The 21097-nt window shown below is 35.2% G+C and overlaps 1 protein-coding gene across 1 annotated transcript in view; it reads right to left on the bottom strand.

Annotated features, from left to right (window-relative positions):
• RSPO3 (R-spondin 3) overlaps positions 1-20095 on the bottom strand; it is a 38869-nt gene extending 18774 nt beyond the window's left edge. The window contains exon 1 of the mRNA XM_053458545.1: positions 19169-20095. Within this exon, the coding sequence (XP_053314520.1) occupies positions 19169-19265 (97 nt within the window). The 5' untranslated portion in view covers positions 19266-20095. The remainder of the gene's footprint in view (positions 1-19168) is intronic.
• Between the last annotated feature and the right edge of the window lie 1002 nt (positions 20096-21097).

The following is a 21097-nucleotide window of genomic DNA, read 5'->3' as shown; positions in this document are numbered from 1 at the left end:
CCTTTTGCTTTTACTATTGAGCTACAGAGATACCCTTTTCTGAAAATGTACCTCTTTGCAAATATAAGCTGGCCCCTACAATAAAACTTTCATATGCAAGCAGCTTGAACGCTCATTTCAGAGCTCATGGAATCTGGCCTTAACACAACAGAAGTGTCATAACAGCTGATACCAGCAAATGAATTGATGAACAACTGAAACATCAGCATTTTTTAAAGAACTGTTAGGAATAAGTCAATGCAACATCCGGTTATGGCTTTACTTTTAAATATTTATTTTTAGGCTGTTGCTGGTTTTATTCAGTCCTGAAATCCCATTTGGGGGCAATATGTAGCTAGATCAAAGTAAAGTAATTCTGGGGCAAAATGTTTGGTTTGAGAGAGATTCAGAGGATTGAATGTATCTGCTTATTCCTGTACATTACAACTTTATTTTTCGATATTGCCTTTATATACATTGTACAGCACTGTGAAATATGGTGGTCATATAAATCAATAACTAAACTAAAAAAATAAAATATAAAAAACTCAGAAAAACCTGACATACTTATTAGCAAAAAGCTTCAGTTTCCCTTTTTTGTTTTATGAATATGTCTAGGTGTAATGAAAGATGTGTAAATGGGTATTGTCAATATTTTTTGAGTATAAATTGTATTTAAAGCGCTATATATTGTTTACAAAATATATTTTGTATTTTTTATAAAGTATAGAAATATAATGTATGTTGAAAATATCATTATTATATAAATATTAGAAAGCTTGAAGTGAAATGCAGTCTATAAAATGAATCTTAAAGCACTCTTAAAATTGATTTATCAAATGTCATTAAGTATGAGATTAGCATTAACTTTTTTTTCCAAATTTTTCACAATAAATCTATTTTCTTTATTTTTTATATATCAAAAATAAATTTAGATCCAATATCTAAACTGCTACATATCATTTTGAAGGAGTTCTTTTCACGTTGTGTTTTATAACTTGCTAGACATAGTAACATCAAATGTTTTGTTAGGTCTCTAATTTTGTGCACATATTAAAAAAAAAAATGAAAAAGACTTTTATGTTGCAGATGTAGGCAACCAGGATCAGACTAGTGATGACGAGGCAGCCCTGTCACTTTACAGCCTGCTGCCACATGTTACGTTACAATGCAGGCAGGCCATACCCAGATGGAGCGGCATAATGGGTGTAGTGTGCTGTTAGCCAGCGACCCACTGGGCATTTGCCTGGTGTGCCAAATAGCCAATCCTGGCCTGTAGATGATGTATTCACTGCCCTCATAAATATAGATTGGCCATTTCAGAGCAACAAAATTGTATCTAATTATACCTTGATAAAAGAATGTAATTTAGTAAGGAATGTAACCTACTGAGTTCATATATACTATAAAAAGTCTGTGGTTACAAGCAAATTATACTGGGGTATTTCCAAAAATGTTTGTTTACGGCTCATTAGAGGAAAAAAAGAAAACTGTGATAATACAACAACCACGCATCATTCAAATTCCCAACAAATCCCAGACATAAGTGATTGATGATTCCCATAAGATAACAGTTTGTAGAAGGGACGGTGTAGAATTGAGCAAAATCACAGTTTTAAATTGAGTGTAACAATTTGATCGCATCTACAGTCTAAAATAAGAAAAATGCAGTTTTTTTTTAAATAGACTGCTTTTCTGTGGTATGTGTATTTTATTTAAAAATAACATCACGCACTTTACCACATTTGTATCAGTAAAAGAATCTACTGAGTTAAAGTCTAATTTGCATTGAAGCTAACCTGATGGATTTTAATGATACAGAAAAATAGTGCATATCATTTTGGAGATCAGGAATGCTATTTTGTATCTCTCATTATCATATTATGCCTGTAATGCTCCATGTAATCACTACCTAAATTGTTCACTGATGCAAAAAGATCAACATAGGGGAAAATATCAACAAGGCCGTGTTGAGTTTCTGCCTAAGCGCTGTACATATACTCGACCTTCACTTTACTATTACTATTATTTTTTATTTATATAGCACCACTATTTTATCCAGAGCTTCTTACAATACATACATTCAAAGTGTATGATAAAACTAGAATTGGAATACTAAGATAAAATGATACATTATGTAAAGAGGGCCCTGTTTTTAATCTTAAAATTTGGAGTTTCTAAGACAAATCAAAATGGAATGACTGCCAAGAGCTGGATAGGTGGGTGTATTCACTAAATCTGTACAAGAGTTAAACAATGAAACACATTGTTTTCACTATTCATTTTCAGGTCCAACAGAACCCTTCTTGTAGGAGAAGCTCACTTGCTGTTGACCCCTCATAATAGATTTAGATAGAATATTTACTGTGTTCAGCTCTCATGCAAACCGGTGGTTTAGTGAATAAACCTTTAATGGCTGATATTTAATACTGACAAAAATAAGTTGGGCAGGCTACATTTTAAGAATACACCTGCTTTCATCCACCAGTCATGTACTTTATGTTGTAAACACAGAGGTATACAGCGCTTATTGAAACCATATACAACCCCTATTGAAAAATAAAAAGCTACATCTTGTTAAGATGGACTACAAGACAAAATATAAACCAACTATGTAATAATAATCTCTTAATAATAAACTATGAATAAGCCATAATTTGAAAAACTAAAAATACACAGGCTATAATACATATTTCAATATTACAAAAACCAGACACTAGGCACTAATAAAGCAGATTTTTATTGTTTATTTTAAATCTTCTTTACAACACAGAAAGTAAAGCTGTGGAATTCAACGCTAATGACCTGTCATATGATTGGGTTGAGTTGCATTGCATAGATGCTTATAATATGAAAGGCTATAGAGGTCTTCTGGTATATATTGGTGACATTATACAAACGATAATGTTATGGTTGTATTGGTAAACATATTTGAAGTCACACATGGACATCATTGTCTTAGGTAGACAAAACTAGTAAATTTTATAATGGATTTTTTGTTTGTCTTCTTGTGAAGTTCTTGAGCCACACGTATATAAGGCAATGCAATCCTCAAATTTTGCACCAAGTGGAACCATAGGGCAAATCCAGGAGAACATTTTCAAATCTAATCATAAATGAAATTGGTAAATTAATTTTATTGCCACTTCTGTGGCAAGAAGTTCTACTCTGCCTCACAGTCATGTCATGGGAACTGTGGTGACACGATCCCGTGGCATGTCGTATTGTGTAATCAGTGGATCCGCTGAACAGAGTTGATTCAAATAATTATACTAAGTTCCTCAAAATGTGGAGCTTTAGATTTATGATGCTTAGCTTATGCATGATGGTTAAAAGATATGTTGGGAAAAATGATAAAATACAAGAGGTGATGGAATATTTGTCTGCTGTTTTCAAAACAGAAATGCAAATACAAAGCCTTTCCACTATTCATGAATAATATATTATCATAAACATGTCTATGCCAGGGCATAATGCAGTAATACACTGTGACACAATGGATTACCGGTATATAAAAAAGATGAGTCAGTGTCCTAACATTAATTTCCTCTTTGAGCAGTCGTAAGAGCAAAGATTTATGTTAAGTAGCCACTTCCTAATTTAATGTTAGGATGTTACCTGCAGTGAAGATAAATGAAGGAATCTAGTAGGCTGCTACAAATACAAAGTTTCTCCAAAGATTGTCCCGGTGGGGGTAATATATTGGCTTATTGTAATGAAGGATGTAATTTAATTATGATAAAAAGCAGAATTATAAAATATGCATTTAGGAAAACACTGAAATAGATTGGAATTTTGTACAAACAATATAGAACATCTTATATGTTTCAGTCTTGACATACAGCAAGGATGGCTTGATGGAAAATGAAGTGCTTATTTTGGCCAATAATTAGAAACGATCACATAAAAATTACTGCCAACCGATAAAATCCTACTGTCATAAAAATATACTGTTAGTTTATCTATTACTCTGCAGTTTTAGGTTTTAATGAAAACTCTAATGAAAATAATAATTTATGATTTGTGATCTGACTTTGTAGAACATATCAGGTGGCCTTTTAGGTTAAACTCCTCATTATGATGTTTCCAGGAATCTCCTTAAACATCATCTAATTTAATCCTGTTCCTTTGACGGGGATGACCTTTACACCAATATCTTAAGACATACAATTTTACTTTCACAGTAAAGAAATCTAATGAATTATAGACTCCCCTTAAGTATTTTATTTTACGAACAAATCTAAGGTGAATCTGATTTTGAATCTTGTTGTTATTTATACTATTCCTCAGTGCAGGAGGACTCAGCCCTTTTATTCAATTATTCATTCCATTGTATTACATGATACAGATATAGTAAATTAATTTTACATTGGCATTTAAAAAACCTGAATTTATGTTCAACATCTATGATGCTGATGTCAATCAACAATTTGATATCTATTCAAGATGCCTCCAAACTGATAACTTATTCAACTACATTTTGGGAATTTGAGTTGCTGATTTAACTTTGAGCTAAGTATGATCTATTGGGGGTATAGATCCTTTATGAGTCCAAGATTTATAGGTTCCGTCTTTAAAACTAGAGGGTCAGATTCTGTGGATTCTTCCACCTTTATTACCAAATTATATTCATAATTCCCTAAGGTGCTTTAAATGGAAGCTATCCTGAGGATTAATGGATAGCGCCCCACAACTTTAGATGTCCAATTGTGTATACGGCAGCTCAAACTATTTTTCTTATGCTTAGTTTCCTTTTTTGCCTTCATTCCTTTAAGTAAAACTTTTATTACTGTCTTATTTTAGATAATAATTTGTAAATTGATGCCACATTGACACTTAAAAATATACGTGTTCCAACTAACACTCCTCAATGTATTCTAAAGCATTATTGCCCCCCACTTTGCCTGACATAGGATAAATCAATGTAAAAATGTATTATGTATTTCTACTGCTTTTTACTAGAAGTAAAAATTAAATAAACCTGTTCCCCATGGAAACTATTAATATGTGTGCCAGAGGCTTAAGCAAAGCATGGCTCTCCACAGTAGCACGTGAGGGGTTAAGTAAATACTCAAGTGCATTCCATGTTGAGCTTAAAGGAAACAGGAGTTGTTTAAAACATCTGCCATTTCACCTTCACTTAACAGAACTCATGTCTGTTCCCAATCATCCAGAAAACAGAAATTATGGAGTTTTATAATGTCTTGACCAAAATGTACAAAGAATGTCAAGCAAAATTATATTCGAGTTTCTACTGATTGAATGATGAATTTCCAGGTGACGACCACGTTGGCAACATTCCCAGAGATGGATAATTTCCCATATAGGCTTCATTTATTTTGGAAATACTAAAAAACAAAACATCAAAGCACATTGTGTGTTTTTTCTATGAAAGGTGTAAGTTTATAAAATGATGCGTACATATAGATTTTTAGACATTTATACATTTTTCAAGTGCCTAAGATAACATAAAAAAACTTATTTTATAATAGCTCTGTATAAAGGAATAACAACAACAATATTAACGGGTATGCAGAATGTACTGAGAATCTTCATTTGTGGTTGAATTTTTAAATCAAGGGCTTAGCTAGTAACCATTGAACAAGTGACATATGAAATGCAGAAAAAAGTCTATTTAAAAGCAAATTATCTTTCTAGAATAAATGGAAGAATTTGATAGAATGCCTTTTTTTACATTTACTTTTTTTATTATATTGATCTGCAATTGTTTTGAAAAGACAAAAGACAAGTTGTTTTGAAAACAACTTGACAGAGGGTTGTGTCCATATAATGGCCTCCCTTGTTTGATGGTACCATTGGTTGTCAGATAAATGAATACTTTTTGTTTGGAGATTGATATCCATATATTTCCACCATTATCTCGAGAAAGACCATGCATTCCTGCTTTGACTTGGCTACATACATTTTTGAGATTTTATCCACACTCCATAATCACTATGTGTCGGCAAATGATGCAGAGCGCTGGGATATGACGTCACCCCGGCGCTCTGCATCAATAGCCGGTGCATTGTGATGAGGGAGCACTAAAGCAGAGGCCTGGAGTGACAAACTTCACGCTCCCACCACAGGATGGAAGATAGAAGATGATGGATGATAATGGAAGATGAAAAAAGTAAGAGATGGGGAGAAAGGGGTGTAAGGGCTGTATATATGTGTGTTTGTAAGCTGGTGTGTGTGTAAGGGCACCGTGTGTGTGTGTATGGACAGTATGTGGGCAGTGTGTATGGGCAGTGTATGTGTAAGAGCAGTGTAGTTATTTGTGTTTGTAAGCTGGTGTGTCTGTATATGTGTGTGTAAAGGCAGGGGAGTGTGAGGGAAGTGTATGTGGATACACGTGTGTATAGACAGGCTTGTGTAAGGGCAGTGTATGTGTATATGTCTGTTTATGGGCACCTGTGTGTAAAAGCAGTGTGTATAGGCAGGTGCGTGTAAGGGCAATGTATGCTTATATACGTGTTAATGGGCAGGTGTGTGTAAGGGCAGTGTATGTGTATACATGTGTTTGTGAGCTGGTGTGTGTAGGTTTTTGTAGTGTATTTTGTAGGGGCAGTGTGTGTATATGTATGTAAAGGCAGTCGTGTATAAGGGCAGTGTATGTGTGTGTTTATGGGCAGTCATGTGCAAGGGCAGTGTGTGTGTATATACGTGTTAATGGGCAGGTGTGTGCAAAGGCAGCTTGTATGTGTTTTTATGGACAGGTGTCTGTAAGGGCAGTGCAAATAAAACAACCTCTGTAAAAAAAAATAGCTGGGGGGCACGATTTTCCATTCATGCCTCAGGCGCAAAAGGAGCAAGCTACAGCTCTGCACTGGAGATTTGCAAAATGTGTCCTCCATAAAGTCTACTCCACTATAGATTCCACTGAGCAGGCCTCTAATAAAGCAAGTTGTTCACCAAAGTTTTGATATATTTCATTTAAGAACATCTCGGGAATAGGGTGGACAACAACACAGATCCCCAATGGCATAGTAATTCCAAAATGAAAGTAATACTGTATATAATAGTAGATGTGTGCTAACTTAAATAGCATAGCAAGTTAAAGCCTTTGGCTTTGGTGGTAGAGGACGCAGTCCATTTTAACATTGAGAATCAGATATGCATATTAGAGAGAAACACACTCATCCCACTTTGGCAACTTTGGCTGTATTTGACTAAAGAGGAACAGTCACATCTGAGATAACATTAAGACTGAATCCAGTATTGGAAAATATTCTGTTATTGTTTCGTTATTTTTTATGATGCAGATGTTATTGAAATTAATGTTTTCATCTCTCCATTAACCCCTTTGTGACAATGGCTGATTTTTTTTTGTTGTACCCTTCGTGACAATGGGTGTTTTTATATTTCTGCGCAGCTCGTGTTTAGCTGTAATTTTATTCTTTCCCATTTACTGAACCCACACAAGTTATATATTGTTTTTGTCGGGATATAAAAGCTAATGAAAAAAACCTGCTAAATAGATTCTACTATTTGTCCTGAGTTTAGAAATACCCAATGTTTTTATGTATTTTTGCTGTTTTCTGCATGTTATAGGGCAATAAGTACAGGTAGCGTTTTACTATTTCAAAACCATTTTTTCCAAATCTGGTAATTCTTCCCCCATGTGCTATTTCAGGTATCAAATCATAAATTTTTTAAAAGTAAACACCCCATGGGCATTTAACATGCCAGTATTTTAACTCTTTCCATGCGAGAATTAGCTAAATCGCTAATTTAAGGACTTGCTCATAATATATATATATATATATATATAATTTTTAATCTATTTATTTATTTATTTTTTAAAAAAATTTGGAACTTGAAGGTTTCCCTGATGGAGACCCTCCTGAGAACTCTTTTCAACTCTATTGTTTTTTTTAAAGGACGACATCATCTTGTGAGTGGCAAAATCACTCACATTGTCGGCTGTGACCGCTCTCCGGAGCGGTCACGGCGCGTCCTGGGGTGGGAGTTCGGTGTCCCTGAATACCTCGTGATCGTGGCACTTCAGCGACACCATTGAAGTTTAGAAGGCGATCGTTGATCACCTCCTAAACTCTTTTAAAACGGGGATCTGCCTCCATACAGTGTATGGCGGATGTTGACGCCCCGGGGAGGGCATTACAGCAACACTGTTTGGAGTCATGATTGTCCTGGCCGTTAACCCTTTGTTTTCAGGTGATGTGCCCGGACCGTCAATCGTCATTAAGGGGTTATTTCATTCTTCAGTATGGATCAACCCACATAAGAGGTTTAAACATACTTCCTGTATCCAGTATGGATAATCATAGCATAATATATATATTCCTCTAGAGATTGTTTCCATGCTTGTGGCGCATCTGTAAAGTTATTTTCCTTACACTATTAAAAAGATAGCAGCTCTCAGATTAAATATTTGATTGGTTTATATAGCACCTTCAAATTACACAGAGCTGTACAATGGATACAGCACACAAAATATAACAAAAGTATTTTCTTAATCATTGTTATTAAGATGATGTAAAAAAACATAAACATTGTGTATATACAGGTATGAAATAGTATTACACAGACTTCTTGGTTGCAAACACTGCACTGAGTGAATCTGATCTAGATATTCCAGGATACAGAAATCCAAGAATCTTGTTTTATATGGCATTCCAAGACCCATTGGGTTATTGGTCCATGAATACATTTGGTTCCCTACACTGTCCCTTAATGAATTTTTGCAGATTTCAATCAAAGCCTCTTATTAAATAAACAAAACTAATTCAAAGGGTAATGTCCACATTCTTTCTGTGTGATTTACCAACACGTTTTTCATGCAGACCGTGAAGCATCACAAGTTAGAATAACAGTCTGTGGCATCTGCAATTATTGTTTCTAATGATAACATTGTGCAGCTCACATTACAGCACACTGAACTGTCTTTCTTCAGTCTCAATTTCATACTAAAGTTTTTTCCCTGCTCAGTGTATTAAGCTCTTCTCCCAAGGCATTGCATATAGCTGTAACAGTAATTAACAATAATAAGAACTATCACTTAGGAGTCGCTACTTACACTCTGTTTAATCTCAATGGAAAGGATTACTACAAATATTTACAACAGAACATCTGTATGACTGAGCATTGCAAAAATGGCTTAGCACCAAAAAGCATTATGTAAGCTTTCACTTAGCAAAAAAAGTAGTCCCATCTCAGTTTATTACAGCTTCCGAATAAAGAAAACCATAAATGAAAATTGTGCACATATTCTTTATAATTTCCAAATTCAGTTCAATGTTGAGAAAGTAGTCAGATTAAAATGATAATGAACTGGGCAGAAGATAATGATCTGATGACATCTTTTAATACAAATAACCATAAATGAAACAGTATGATACATACCCTTGTGGATCTTCACCAGTGTCTTTCCATATGAGTTTAGAGACCTCTTTCTGCCGATAGAGGTCAAATCAGTTTGTACATTCTCTTTTTGAGATGGACAAAGTGTTCTTTTGTAGTTTGGTTAGTAATGTTTTTCAACCAGCTCACTCGCCTCCCTTTTTTAGAGCCTACCCTGACCCTAGCTTGGCAACCTTCCATCATTGATGGAGCTTTTGCAAGCCAGTGTTTTCATAAACAAATACTCATGGACTACTTTATGGTTGGGTTCTATGGATATCCGTACCTAAACACAACCAGGGTATATTCAACTCTAATTTATTTTTGTTTCTTCAGAAGTAGTTTTCAGAATGACAGCACTAACCTATTTCATTCTAGGTCCCTAAATATACTCAGAATTTCCCTTTCTCCCTCGTCCTTGTCCACATTCTGCCTTCACAATAACGTGAACATGAAGTTGGCAGTCTGGAATATAACCAAGCAGCACTGCTCGAACTATTGGGTGATAAGGACAGAAAACAAAGTTTGACTTTAACATTTAGAATTTTGGGAATATATTTTATCACAATTAAAGATATATATGGGTGGCCATAATAAATTATTTTGTAGGCAGACCAATCTGAAAAATTTCCACTGTCATAAGGTAATTAATAGACCATTATAACACCAGACATATTGTCTACCAAAAGGAATTATTATGAGCCTTAGCAATCATACCTCAGTGATTAATTAATATCATCGGATATACCAGTATGCGTTACCACATGAAAAGACGCCTGGCCAGTGTCGCTAGCTCCTTATATTATCCATTCCTGTGGATGTTTATATGTGTCTCTTTGCTCAAAAAAGGGGAAAAGAGCTTGTTATACAGTCTGGATAACTCGTGCAATGCTGAAGGAAATCATCATGCAACATTTTATGATAACAACAATGATGAAGGTTCAGAAAAGATTCTTAACATATAAACCTCATATAAGGTCTGATATGCATGACAAGTGTGGATAGTTGATCTCTTTCCTAACACTTGGGAGTGATGTGAAGAGTAAGACCAAACCGAAAACAGAAACTCAATGAACAAACAAAAAATTTTTTCCTAAGTTATCAACGTTGCTTGCAATGGCTACATTTTTCTACCCTGTATGGAAGTATGCATTCACTTGTCTAGAAAGTAATAAAAACAATAAGTTTCATGCTTTTAATATGACACATTTTTGTAGCAAACTCCCCTCTCTCGGTTAAAGGCGTTCCAGGGCATAGGATGGATGGTCATTCATAAAACTATTAAAACAATATTAAAACAATAAAGGGATACAACACATAAATATGGTTAATACCAGGGGTGCAACACTCCAGAATCTCAATAAGAAATTCATTAAACTACCTGTTTTCAGTCATGATAATACAGAGTTCCTAGCCATTTTGCCTCAAGTTGTGCAGTGCAGGTTTACACTGTAAAACCTTGCTCATGCAAGGGACCTATACTTTCCTGGACCATATCTACACACAAATGTGCAGTATCTGCCAAATAAATTGTAAAAAGTATACTTTTTTATTTGTAAATTCACAATATGCAAATTAAGTATTCTCCATTTTGCTCACAACACCTTTTAGGAAAGACAGTACATCTTTGAGACCCAAATCCCTCTGTCTCTCTTTCCTCCCATGATGTCTCTCTTTTCTAGGACTCCAAATATGTGTTGGACCAAAGAGTCACAATCTTAAGCATATCTACAACAGAAAATATGTTTATAAATAGTGCATTTATTAGTATCATAATGTAATTTCCTTTACCAAATATATTAATTAAAAGCTCTATCAAACGTCCTGCCTCTAGGACACAGATGTAACAAAATCCACTAAAAAAGTCTCTCTATGAAACATTTCAAATGTTGGAGGTAAGAGGTAACATTTTGATGTTATATGTAGAACAAGTAATCTCGTCAAAATAAAGTTGTATAAGTTAAAGAAGGTGCACACGCTTTCAGGACCACAGAGGTCTTTTGTTTCCATCGGAAGAGAAGACCTCTAAGATCTTGAAAGCTTATTCAACATTACATAGTTACATAGTTACATAGTTTTATAGGCTGAAAAAAGACATGCGTCCATCAAGTTCAGCCTTTCCTATATCTGTTCATTTGTTGCTGTTGATCCAAAAGAAGGCAAAAAACCCCGGCTTCGCTCTTTCCAATTTTTCTTTTTCTATGTTTGCCCAATAAAAGATTTTTTATGCTTCATACAGGATACAGGACCTTGTCTGAGGGAAGCTACTGTTCATAAGAGCAAGTAAGAGGACACTTCTTTCCCTTGCTTAGGTTTAAGAAAGGGATTCTGAGGTTTCCCTAAATAACTGTGAAAGGCCTGTGTAGGAGAAACTGGGATTTTATCCAGTTGTGTACGCAATATATTATTTGGTCTCATATCTGTAGATGTTTGTGATTAGTCAGCTTTAGACAAAGTTGCCTTGGGTCTACATTTTACTCTGTGAATAAATACACAAGGTATTATCAGCAGCGTGTTCTAGGGACGGATAGCCCTACTGGGCAAACCAGGCTCCCTGGATTCCAGTTGCTCAATGGGCAGTTTTCTGATTATCCTAGCTAGCCCATCACTCTATGGAGGACTGTGTCAAGCTGGACCCTTACTTATCCAGTATCCTCCAATATATAGAACCAAAATGTTGGGAAATGACATCATATAGTAGCGCTCTGTTTCAAAACATTGAAAGGTGGCCATGCAGGAGCTGTGATTTTGGCCAGCCGTTTGGTCATGTGGGATTCCATTGTCTGAAAAGTGCCACAGAGGTACAGTTTAGCAAGACAATGCATGAACATTGGGAATACCATATATATATATAATATATATATATATATATATATATATATATATATATATTATATATATATATGTTAAAAATGTTATAGTATTAAAAAATAAGTTAGCATGACTGTAATAATTAAATATGCGGATTATCTCCATTAATACTTCCTCTTGAAGTAACCATAAAGCTACTAGCCTACTGTGTAACCATTTATGGACAATGTTGATACCAACTGTATCCTAAATCCTAAAAAAGTTTTACAAAATTAGTCACTTAGGTCAAATGTGTAGTGAACAGATTTATAATCCAGCATAGTTCGCATAGACTGTCTACACTTATATAAATGATTCCTAGACATTTGTAAGGTTTATAATTTCTCCAGAGGAGCTGTAAATCTTTTTTTTTTTTTTTTTTTAGGACTTAAAAATCCAGTCGCATTAAAGGATTCTGTTCATACGTATTTGCTTTTCGAAAAATTATAATGTGCATGTTTTACAATTGCCATTTTCGTGAAAACCTCTGGAGAAACACAATCACGGCAGCTGTAATAATGCTTGTATTTATTACAGAAAATACTTCTGGCAATAGTTTAATCTCCTGCTTATTCATTGCTTAGACTAAGAAATTATTTTAGAGCACATGACGCGACTTAAATTATACATAGCCATATACCCAATCATTCTACATGGATAAAGATGATATGGTATGGAGAGCCAACTCCATCTAGTAGACGCCACTTTGCAGAATATAGTAAGCTGTTTTCCGGAATCTACGCTATGTCTTGTGGATATAGATTGATATAGTTGGAAGGCATCTTCTAGCCGCACTGAGCGTAAATGGCGCCTTCCAGAACACCAAAGTAGACAGTTTGGAATGTCTAGATACATGTAAAAATTCTTTAGACCACTGTTCTTTTGGTACAGCAATGCAGTCATGTGCCTCATTTTAATTCATGTTTGTGATGCTCTATCTAAAATTACAAATATGTTTCATATTTAAAAAAAAGAGCAATATAGCAATTTGGAATACGCTGAAATTAACAATGCCTTTTAATTACATTTTAAGATGTAATTTGGGCAGACATTAACATTTTCCAATTGTTCTGACTTCTATTTACTGTGCACAAGTAATAAATGTTGTCAATAAATTATACATTTGAAAACAAAACAACCGGTGTTTCCACCAAAAAGTGATTCTTAAAATGATCTAGTTGAGAAAACAATATAAATATTTGTGAAAGTGTGTTTTTACCACTATGTTTTTAACTTACAGTTATTTCTGAAAATTGCCATAAACTATCCAATTCACTGGTATTGTTTCCTAAGCCAATTTTAAAAAAAATGATCATAACATTAGCACACCAAAATGTATAATACATTGTTAATATTATGACCCACCAAATCTTACATTTGCCTTAAACCATCTGGTCACACTGGGGACTTATTATTGGTATGTGTCTTGTTGTTTCTGTAAGTCAAGTTGTTATGTACTACATGTTATGTCCTGTCTACCCATTGTACAGCGTTATAGAATATGATGGGTCTGTTTAAAACAATAAATAATAATAATTTATAATGGGCATTTACTAATAAATGAAAAAAATTCAAATGCATTAGTATAAGCATCTTATTTTAGCATTTGCTATATTTGACTGAATCAATTATTATTTGTTTTCACTATGCCATTGACTGGCATACAACTGAGAAAAATGCAATAAATGTAATGTTCATGATTTAGCAAAGATATTCAACCTGTGGTTCTTTATACTGATATAAAGAACAGTTCTGGCACAAACCTGTAATAAAGTTGTGCAGTTACTATAGCAACAAATAGACTGTTCCTGATGATGATGATGATCATTATTGTTTTATACAGCTCCATTATATTCCGCAGCACTGTACAATGGGTTACCAGGTCAAAACAAGCAGTATATAACTTAACAATTTGACTTACAGAAAGTCTCTGTTTAAACCATCTTACAATTCCATTTGACCTTTCCTTACAAAGGCAATGCAATAGTTAATGTGGAAAATATTAATTTGGGATGAACCAGCGGAAACATCATGTTGGTTTCCATTAAATGTTTAAATTGTACTAGATTAGTAGCGAAATTATTCCAGTGGATAAATGTGGCTTTCGATTGTGCAAGTCTCTTCTTTTAAGGACGTGCAATAAAAAATAATAAAACAATTTGCTTAAATGAAATTCTATGTAGATATTGTAAAGTTCTCCAGTGGGAGCAAAGTTTTTCATGCAGAATAAGCTACAGAATTTGATATCCATGCTGCATAGGGCTCTACTGTTGATAATCAAGATATTCTTTGTAGAAAAGGCATGTATAACAAAACATGTGAATTCTTTGCCATAGAAAGTACTGTCCATGTAATCTAAAACAGTTACTTAATTGAAAACAAGCTGGATTTCCTTAAAGTAGTTCAATACCCTATTTAACCCAAGGCTTGACATGTTTCTGCAGAATTTAGGGGCCAAACAAAGAAATGCATTAAAACAAAGCATAAGGATGAAAATAAAATGGCACCTCAAGTTAGGAGGTAGATCTAAAAATCTAAGCGCCACGAGCTAGCTGATTTCCAGGATTTGACAAGCTCTGTCTTAAACTCCTTGATATAGGATAGCTTGATTTTTTGTTGAAACGTAGCATTCAATTCTGTTTTGCCCAGGTATTTTTTATACTTTATGCTGAATTCAAAAGATATCAATCTTCACTTGTATCCTTCTGAAAAAATAACGTAGGTAATTTCATATGTAACGGAAGCCCTATGATATGTATCTAGGTCCTGGTAACTTGAGAGATAAAGCGAAAAGAAAATCTTGCTATTATGACAAATTCAAAATATATGTAGATCCAAAAAAATACATAAAAATGATGAATACAATGGTTTTGTGTTTTTTCCATTTCAGGGACAGATTTACCAGTTCACACTAAAATAAAAAGGCAGAGTTGTATTATCAATTCATGAGATTAATAAATCCTCAGCATAGTCTTCTACTCCCTGCCACATTCCTGGACTGTGCAAACTAAATAAACGGTGCAGTTGGATGTACTCCCTTGGCAGACCACTAGAGGGTGCTAGAAACCACACAATAGGCTATCCATAGCCTCTAGTTTTAAATGGGCTGAAGAACATAGCCATAGTTGCCCAATTGTTTCACTGATATGTGTTGTTTTCTTTGTATTGGACTGAAGACTTTTCTATTTCAAATGAATTTTATATCGTACTTCACAGATTTATTTTTTGTGCTGCAGGGTATTCACTTTAAGGGTTTGGCAATACCAGGCCATGAAGCTGTCAAAGACACATCACTATAGAGACATTTTACCTGAGCCTGTACGGTAGATGTACAACGATAACCCTGATTTCCAGGCTACATAACAGATCTGAGTGTGACAAAATGGACAAAACCTACTCTAATTCCGCTTGGCTCAAAGGTTTATTTGAGGTGCGCTCCAAAATGTGTGTGCTAAAAAAGTGATATATGGTTTCCATCAAACTGATGGAAGATGTCCACAGTTTTTATCACTGCAATACATCTACAAAAAATCTGGGAAAGCAAATGGTAACACTGTTTAATGTGGACCATGGTATAATGTCCCCCACACATGCACACCAACAAACATGTTGCTACATGCTTGCCTAGGGGGTTAATCACATGTTTGAATGTGTGATATGAGTCATGCTAAATCCTGGCTAAATTCAGAGCTAATCAGTACTCACTTAGTCATCTCTTAACTATTATATTACCCCTCAAAATCACTATGTTTTTTGACTGCTATATTTATGTTTTTTTCTCATATTTTCCCTTCGTTGCAATCTTCACATCACTGTTAAAGATAAATATGTACTATATTTATAGGAAAATGTATATCATTTTTATAGAGCAACTTCCAAAGCATTACTGTCTATCACACTTACTCTTTAGACTAAGTAACAAAGGTTTAAACACATAAGTATGCTATCAGCTTGTTCCAAATCCACCATCTCTTAATTCTGTAGGCTGCCACAAATTATATATATATATATATATATTTATGAGATGTTTAATAGTTACCCATCAACCAACTCATATTTCACTTGTATTTTCTATCAATCATTCATTGTTAATACTACCTGAAACCTATTGCGAGGACCCGTATGTGTTTTGTCAATGAGAGCATATAGATTTTGAAATTACAATGTAGAGATTTATCTATGTAGTATATGTAGGAATAAACAAAAAAGCGCAAGTCTCTAATTACATCTCTGCCAATCAAGTTGGATCACTGAGTTGATGATTCCTTTACTGATAAAAGATTAGACCCCTCTTTACATGATCACAAAGTCTGGTTTTAAACAGATAGAGGGCTATCTTAAAATCTTTCGCAGCCAGCGGATTCTTCCAACACTGTGGTATCCATTGCTAGTTTTCCCAAAGAGAAAGTGTTTAGATAATTAGATCATAGCATCACACAGACTGTCTGAGTTTTTTTTCTCTCTATCTGGACAATTTTAACTTTCTTGTTACGCTTGCTGTTTTATGTTAAAAATAATCCACACACACACACACACACACATATATATATATGTATATATAATTTTAATACTTTAGTTTTACGGGCTATAATTTTAATTTATAAGGCAAATTAATTGCGTTTCATAAGCTTCTTCAGCTAGGACTACAATGACTTTTTCCACAGACACTGATTAACTTATCTATTTGGCACATGCGTTTTTATCACTCGCAACACACTGCAGCTACAAATGCTTATTAAGGAAAAGTCTGGTGATTTGATCAGGGAGTAAAAAGCTAAAAGAAACACATTTTTTTTGGCTGCTGGAGGGCACGACTTCACTCACGCAGACACTTTCTACCCTACATGTCCCATCTGTAAGCAGTTTTACATGAATTTACTGAGGTCTCTTGCTGAGCTGCCAGTAGTTTGGAAATAAAGTCAAGATAACACATGGACCTTCCTACCAAATAACCCAATGACTATCATTGGCAGAAAGATTACAAAAGGAGATATGCTTCTAAATATTTTAGAAAAATATTTTTAGGGCTGGGATTTTTAAGGTTTGATTCGCTATAGCTATATTTGTCAACATGCGTTGCATGCGCCATTTTTGTATTGATAATTAGGGAGGGTAAATTGGTAGGTTTTGCGGATCTAGTTAACGCTTCTGCTCAGTTGGAAAAAGGGTGGTTTGAGTCCTTTTTACTATTTTACTTAAACTTGATAATCTGTTCAGATATATAATTGTAAGCTTTAAGTGCAAGTTATTGGCTGTCCCAAAGTGCTCATATGAAGGAAAATACCATTATAGCTGCGCATTTTTAAGACTCTGGCTTGAAACTAAACTCCTGTGCAAGTAATAATCTCCAGATCTCATCCAGCAGGCAAGGGGTGTGTCAAGAAGCCAGAACAAAATCAGATATCTAGAAACTTAATATGTGATGGTATAAGTACAAACATCTTGTATGTATGGTGGGATTCTGGTAACATTCAAGGAACTTCTGAGGCATTCATGCAATGATTTAGTTAGTAATGGGATTTGCAAGAGAGGATAGAGACATTCCAATTACAAACTAATTACCAGTGATTACCATGATGTGCTGAGCAAATAAACTTAACTCATACAATGCCAACCCTTTCTGTTTTTTTCTTGTATGTGACTCCTTGATTTTGGGCTTTAGGGTGTTAATAAAGACATGCTAACAACTTACCTATTCTCTCCTTTTCTTTGCTGGATATTTGCATCTGTGCCCCAGGCATCATTCTCTAGAAATGAATGAACTCCAACAGCTATTTGCTAATCACAAAGGTAATTAGTAGGCTCTTCCTCTTCTACTCAATTTTAAACCAAAAGGTAGGTTTTAAAAAGAATGGAGGGAGAACTAGATATCCAAGAACCTTACAACTTAAGTGCCAGGAGCAGTAGGAGCAGCAATAGAGGTATGTATGTATGTATGTGTATATGTGTGTATACACGTATACAACACCCTGCATTCTGCTGCCCCTGTCTGCCACTGGTGTGGTCTAGGCTTAATCTGAGTTTAAACTGCATGGATCCATCGGTCATAAGGTGAAACTGTATATGTTTCCCCTATTAACTAACCCAGTCAAAACAAGAACAAGAAAAACTCCATCTGTATCTGATAAGGAAAGTGCAGGATTTCAATTAAAATGCACTTCTCAGGGGTAGGCTTCTCCAACATGTCCCCTATTAACAGGATACCTACAGAAGTATAAGAGAAAAGTACAGATGCAGTCAAGTCATTCTGTGTCCTTGAAAATTATTGACTACAATTCCCAGCATCCTTATTAGGACTTTGGCTGGCAAAGATCAGCTAATCGAAAGGTACTCCTGCCCATAGCATAAATGGGGGGTCCCACACTACAAATGTGGGGGTAGATTTATTTTATTAAGTGAAAGGAAATAATTTGCTGTGGGCTAATGGACGATTAAAACTACTAGTAAAACCAACACACTTTTTACGGGGTTTTCCTAATCCTGCACAACATCACCAAGGGATCAGCAGCACACATGGATACATTTAATCACTGTAAATTGGTTTATAGTAATTGCCAAATCATTAGAGAATAATGATGATACCATTATTGTTAAAGCATTTTTATCACTGTATGGTCTCAACTTGCCTTATGGTGTTAAATTAACCATTTGTGTATTTGTTTTGTTATATATTAATAACTTGAGCATACACTGATACAGTGTACCTGGAAATTGGTATAAACTAGATTTGGGAGGATTACATAGTTTCAGTATGCACTTTTATTTGGAATAGCAGAGCTAAGACTGGTTGGGACCATAGTAACTTTCATACATTTTTGATTATACAATAGTGGTGCCCATTCTGGATGCAGGGTCAATTCTTTACCCCTATGACTATATTTAGTATATTGTGACCTCTGCTATCCATTATGGGGATCCAGAAACACAAGAGCACAAATCAGTAGCAGGTGAATCTCGCACCGGCACTGACACTTACTTCTGCGATGTCGCCTCCCTCTGGGGACCTGCTGGCTGTCAATGTATTCCAAAAAGTTCAAAATGATAAAACACAAAGAAATCAGTCGCAATTGCATAGTAACCTTATAATGCTTTCCTTCCTATGTTCTTCAGTCTGGAGTTTTATGGACTCCTGCAATTCTTTCTTTCCAGATGATCCAGAAAAAAAGAAGCAAATAACTATCCACAACCGATTTCCAATAAGAACTTGGCAAGAGGAACAGAGCAGATGAAAAAATTGATAGTGGAAGGTTACTTTTCAATTTTCAGATGCACATGGTTTGTTGTTGAAAAGTCAGCAAGCAGGCTCCTGTGAGAGGCTGGGAGTGATGCAGGTAGCATGTTGCATGGAGGCAGCTGGCTAAGCTTGTGTTGCAGAGATCCTGGGAAATGAAATCCTGACCAGACAAACCAGAGGCAGTCCAGAGAATCCAGATCATATATGTTACTGGTGCTCCAGCTTTCATCTGTCACTTGCAATAACCACAGGAGCAACCCATCCACCGCTTGTCCTACATCTGATCTACACAGGAGAAGCATCCATCTGACATCCAGACTCTCTGATAGCCATCTGTGATATTACACTAGCAGACCAAGCAGGCAAACCCATAGACTCAGACACAAGCTAAAGACTGGCCACTGAACCCTTGCCACTTGAGCAGCTAGATACTTCCAGCTTCTCCAGAGTTGGTTTTTCCTGATGAGAAATCTAGAAGTTGCAGGTTCATAAAAACTAAAAAAAAACCCTGTAGTTATCAAGGACCCACACTGCTTCTATGGGATTTCAGTTCTTCTGCCTTGGTAGATGCAGAGTAGATCAATCTCCTTACCACTGAGTGCATGTAACTATGTGAGCTGCACACTCAAGACTGCCTGCTCCTGCTGTCAACACAGACTCTCCTGACTATGCCCTCTCTCCCTGATTCTGTCTCTCTCCCCTACTATTCTCACCCCCTCCTCTTTTTAAAAGAAAGCCGAAGATTGAGTGTGTAAACTACAATGGGACGTGGGCAGTGCTTTGGGGTGAGGTGGGGGGAGAAAAAGCAAAGTGCTAAAGGAAACCCTCCTATACGTACAGCTCTGGGTTGAATTATCCCATAGAGAGAGAGAGGGGTGGGAGAAATAAAAAGTCCTGGAGACATACTTAGGAAATACAGAATGTACCCCCAGCTCTAACATTCAGTGTCAAACAGTATGATCACTTAAAAGTAGACTTTCATTTGTTTATAGGAATGAATCAGTACTTTGGATGGAGAATCACACACACTCTTCAAGACTTCCCGCAACTATTGACAAAAGCTATTAATGCTTTACTTTATGAGAAGCAATACACATATGATTTCTGGTACCTGTATTCTACTGTGACTGTGCCATCCCTAGACACCCAGCTTCTGTTAGGATTACATTAAATAAATGTATTTTCGCCCCCTCTTGGCTGTGTGGCTTGATGGTGATTGGAAATGCTAGTTTCATTGCTCTTTCCGAAATAAGACAGCTCAATCAAAAGATATCAAATTGTGGTACACTATTTTCTATATTTATATAATTATTTGCCATTCATATCCAAAAAAAAATAATAAATGCACATTAAAAAAATATATATATATATACACAAACTTACAAATGTTCATCTATATATACCATATATATATATATATATATATATATATATATATATATATATTATACACTTTTAGATTGTGCACTGACCATAGTAGTATTTAAGTGTGGGAAAGTTCACTTAATCATTTTTAAATTATAGCTCTTTATGTGCCCTCTGTCTCCAGATTCCTGACAACCTAATGGTGCTTCATTTGAGAAAAGTACTGTCATGTCCAGCCATAATGGAAGACTATTGTTCTTTCACAAAGTGAATATAAGGAGAGAGAAGGAAAGGTAAGAAATTATA

This window comes from Spea bombifrons, chromosome 3 (genome assembly GCF_027358695.1).
Source record: "Spea bombifrons isolate aSpeBom1 chromosome 3, aSpeBom1.2.pri, whole genome shotgun sequence".
Lineage (NCBI taxonomy): Eukaryota > Metazoa > Chordata > Amphibia > Anura > Pelobatidae > Spea > Spea bombifrons.
The sequence above is the reverse complement of the archived record's forward strand: the minus strand, read 5'-3'. Positions and strand labels throughout refer to the sequence as shown.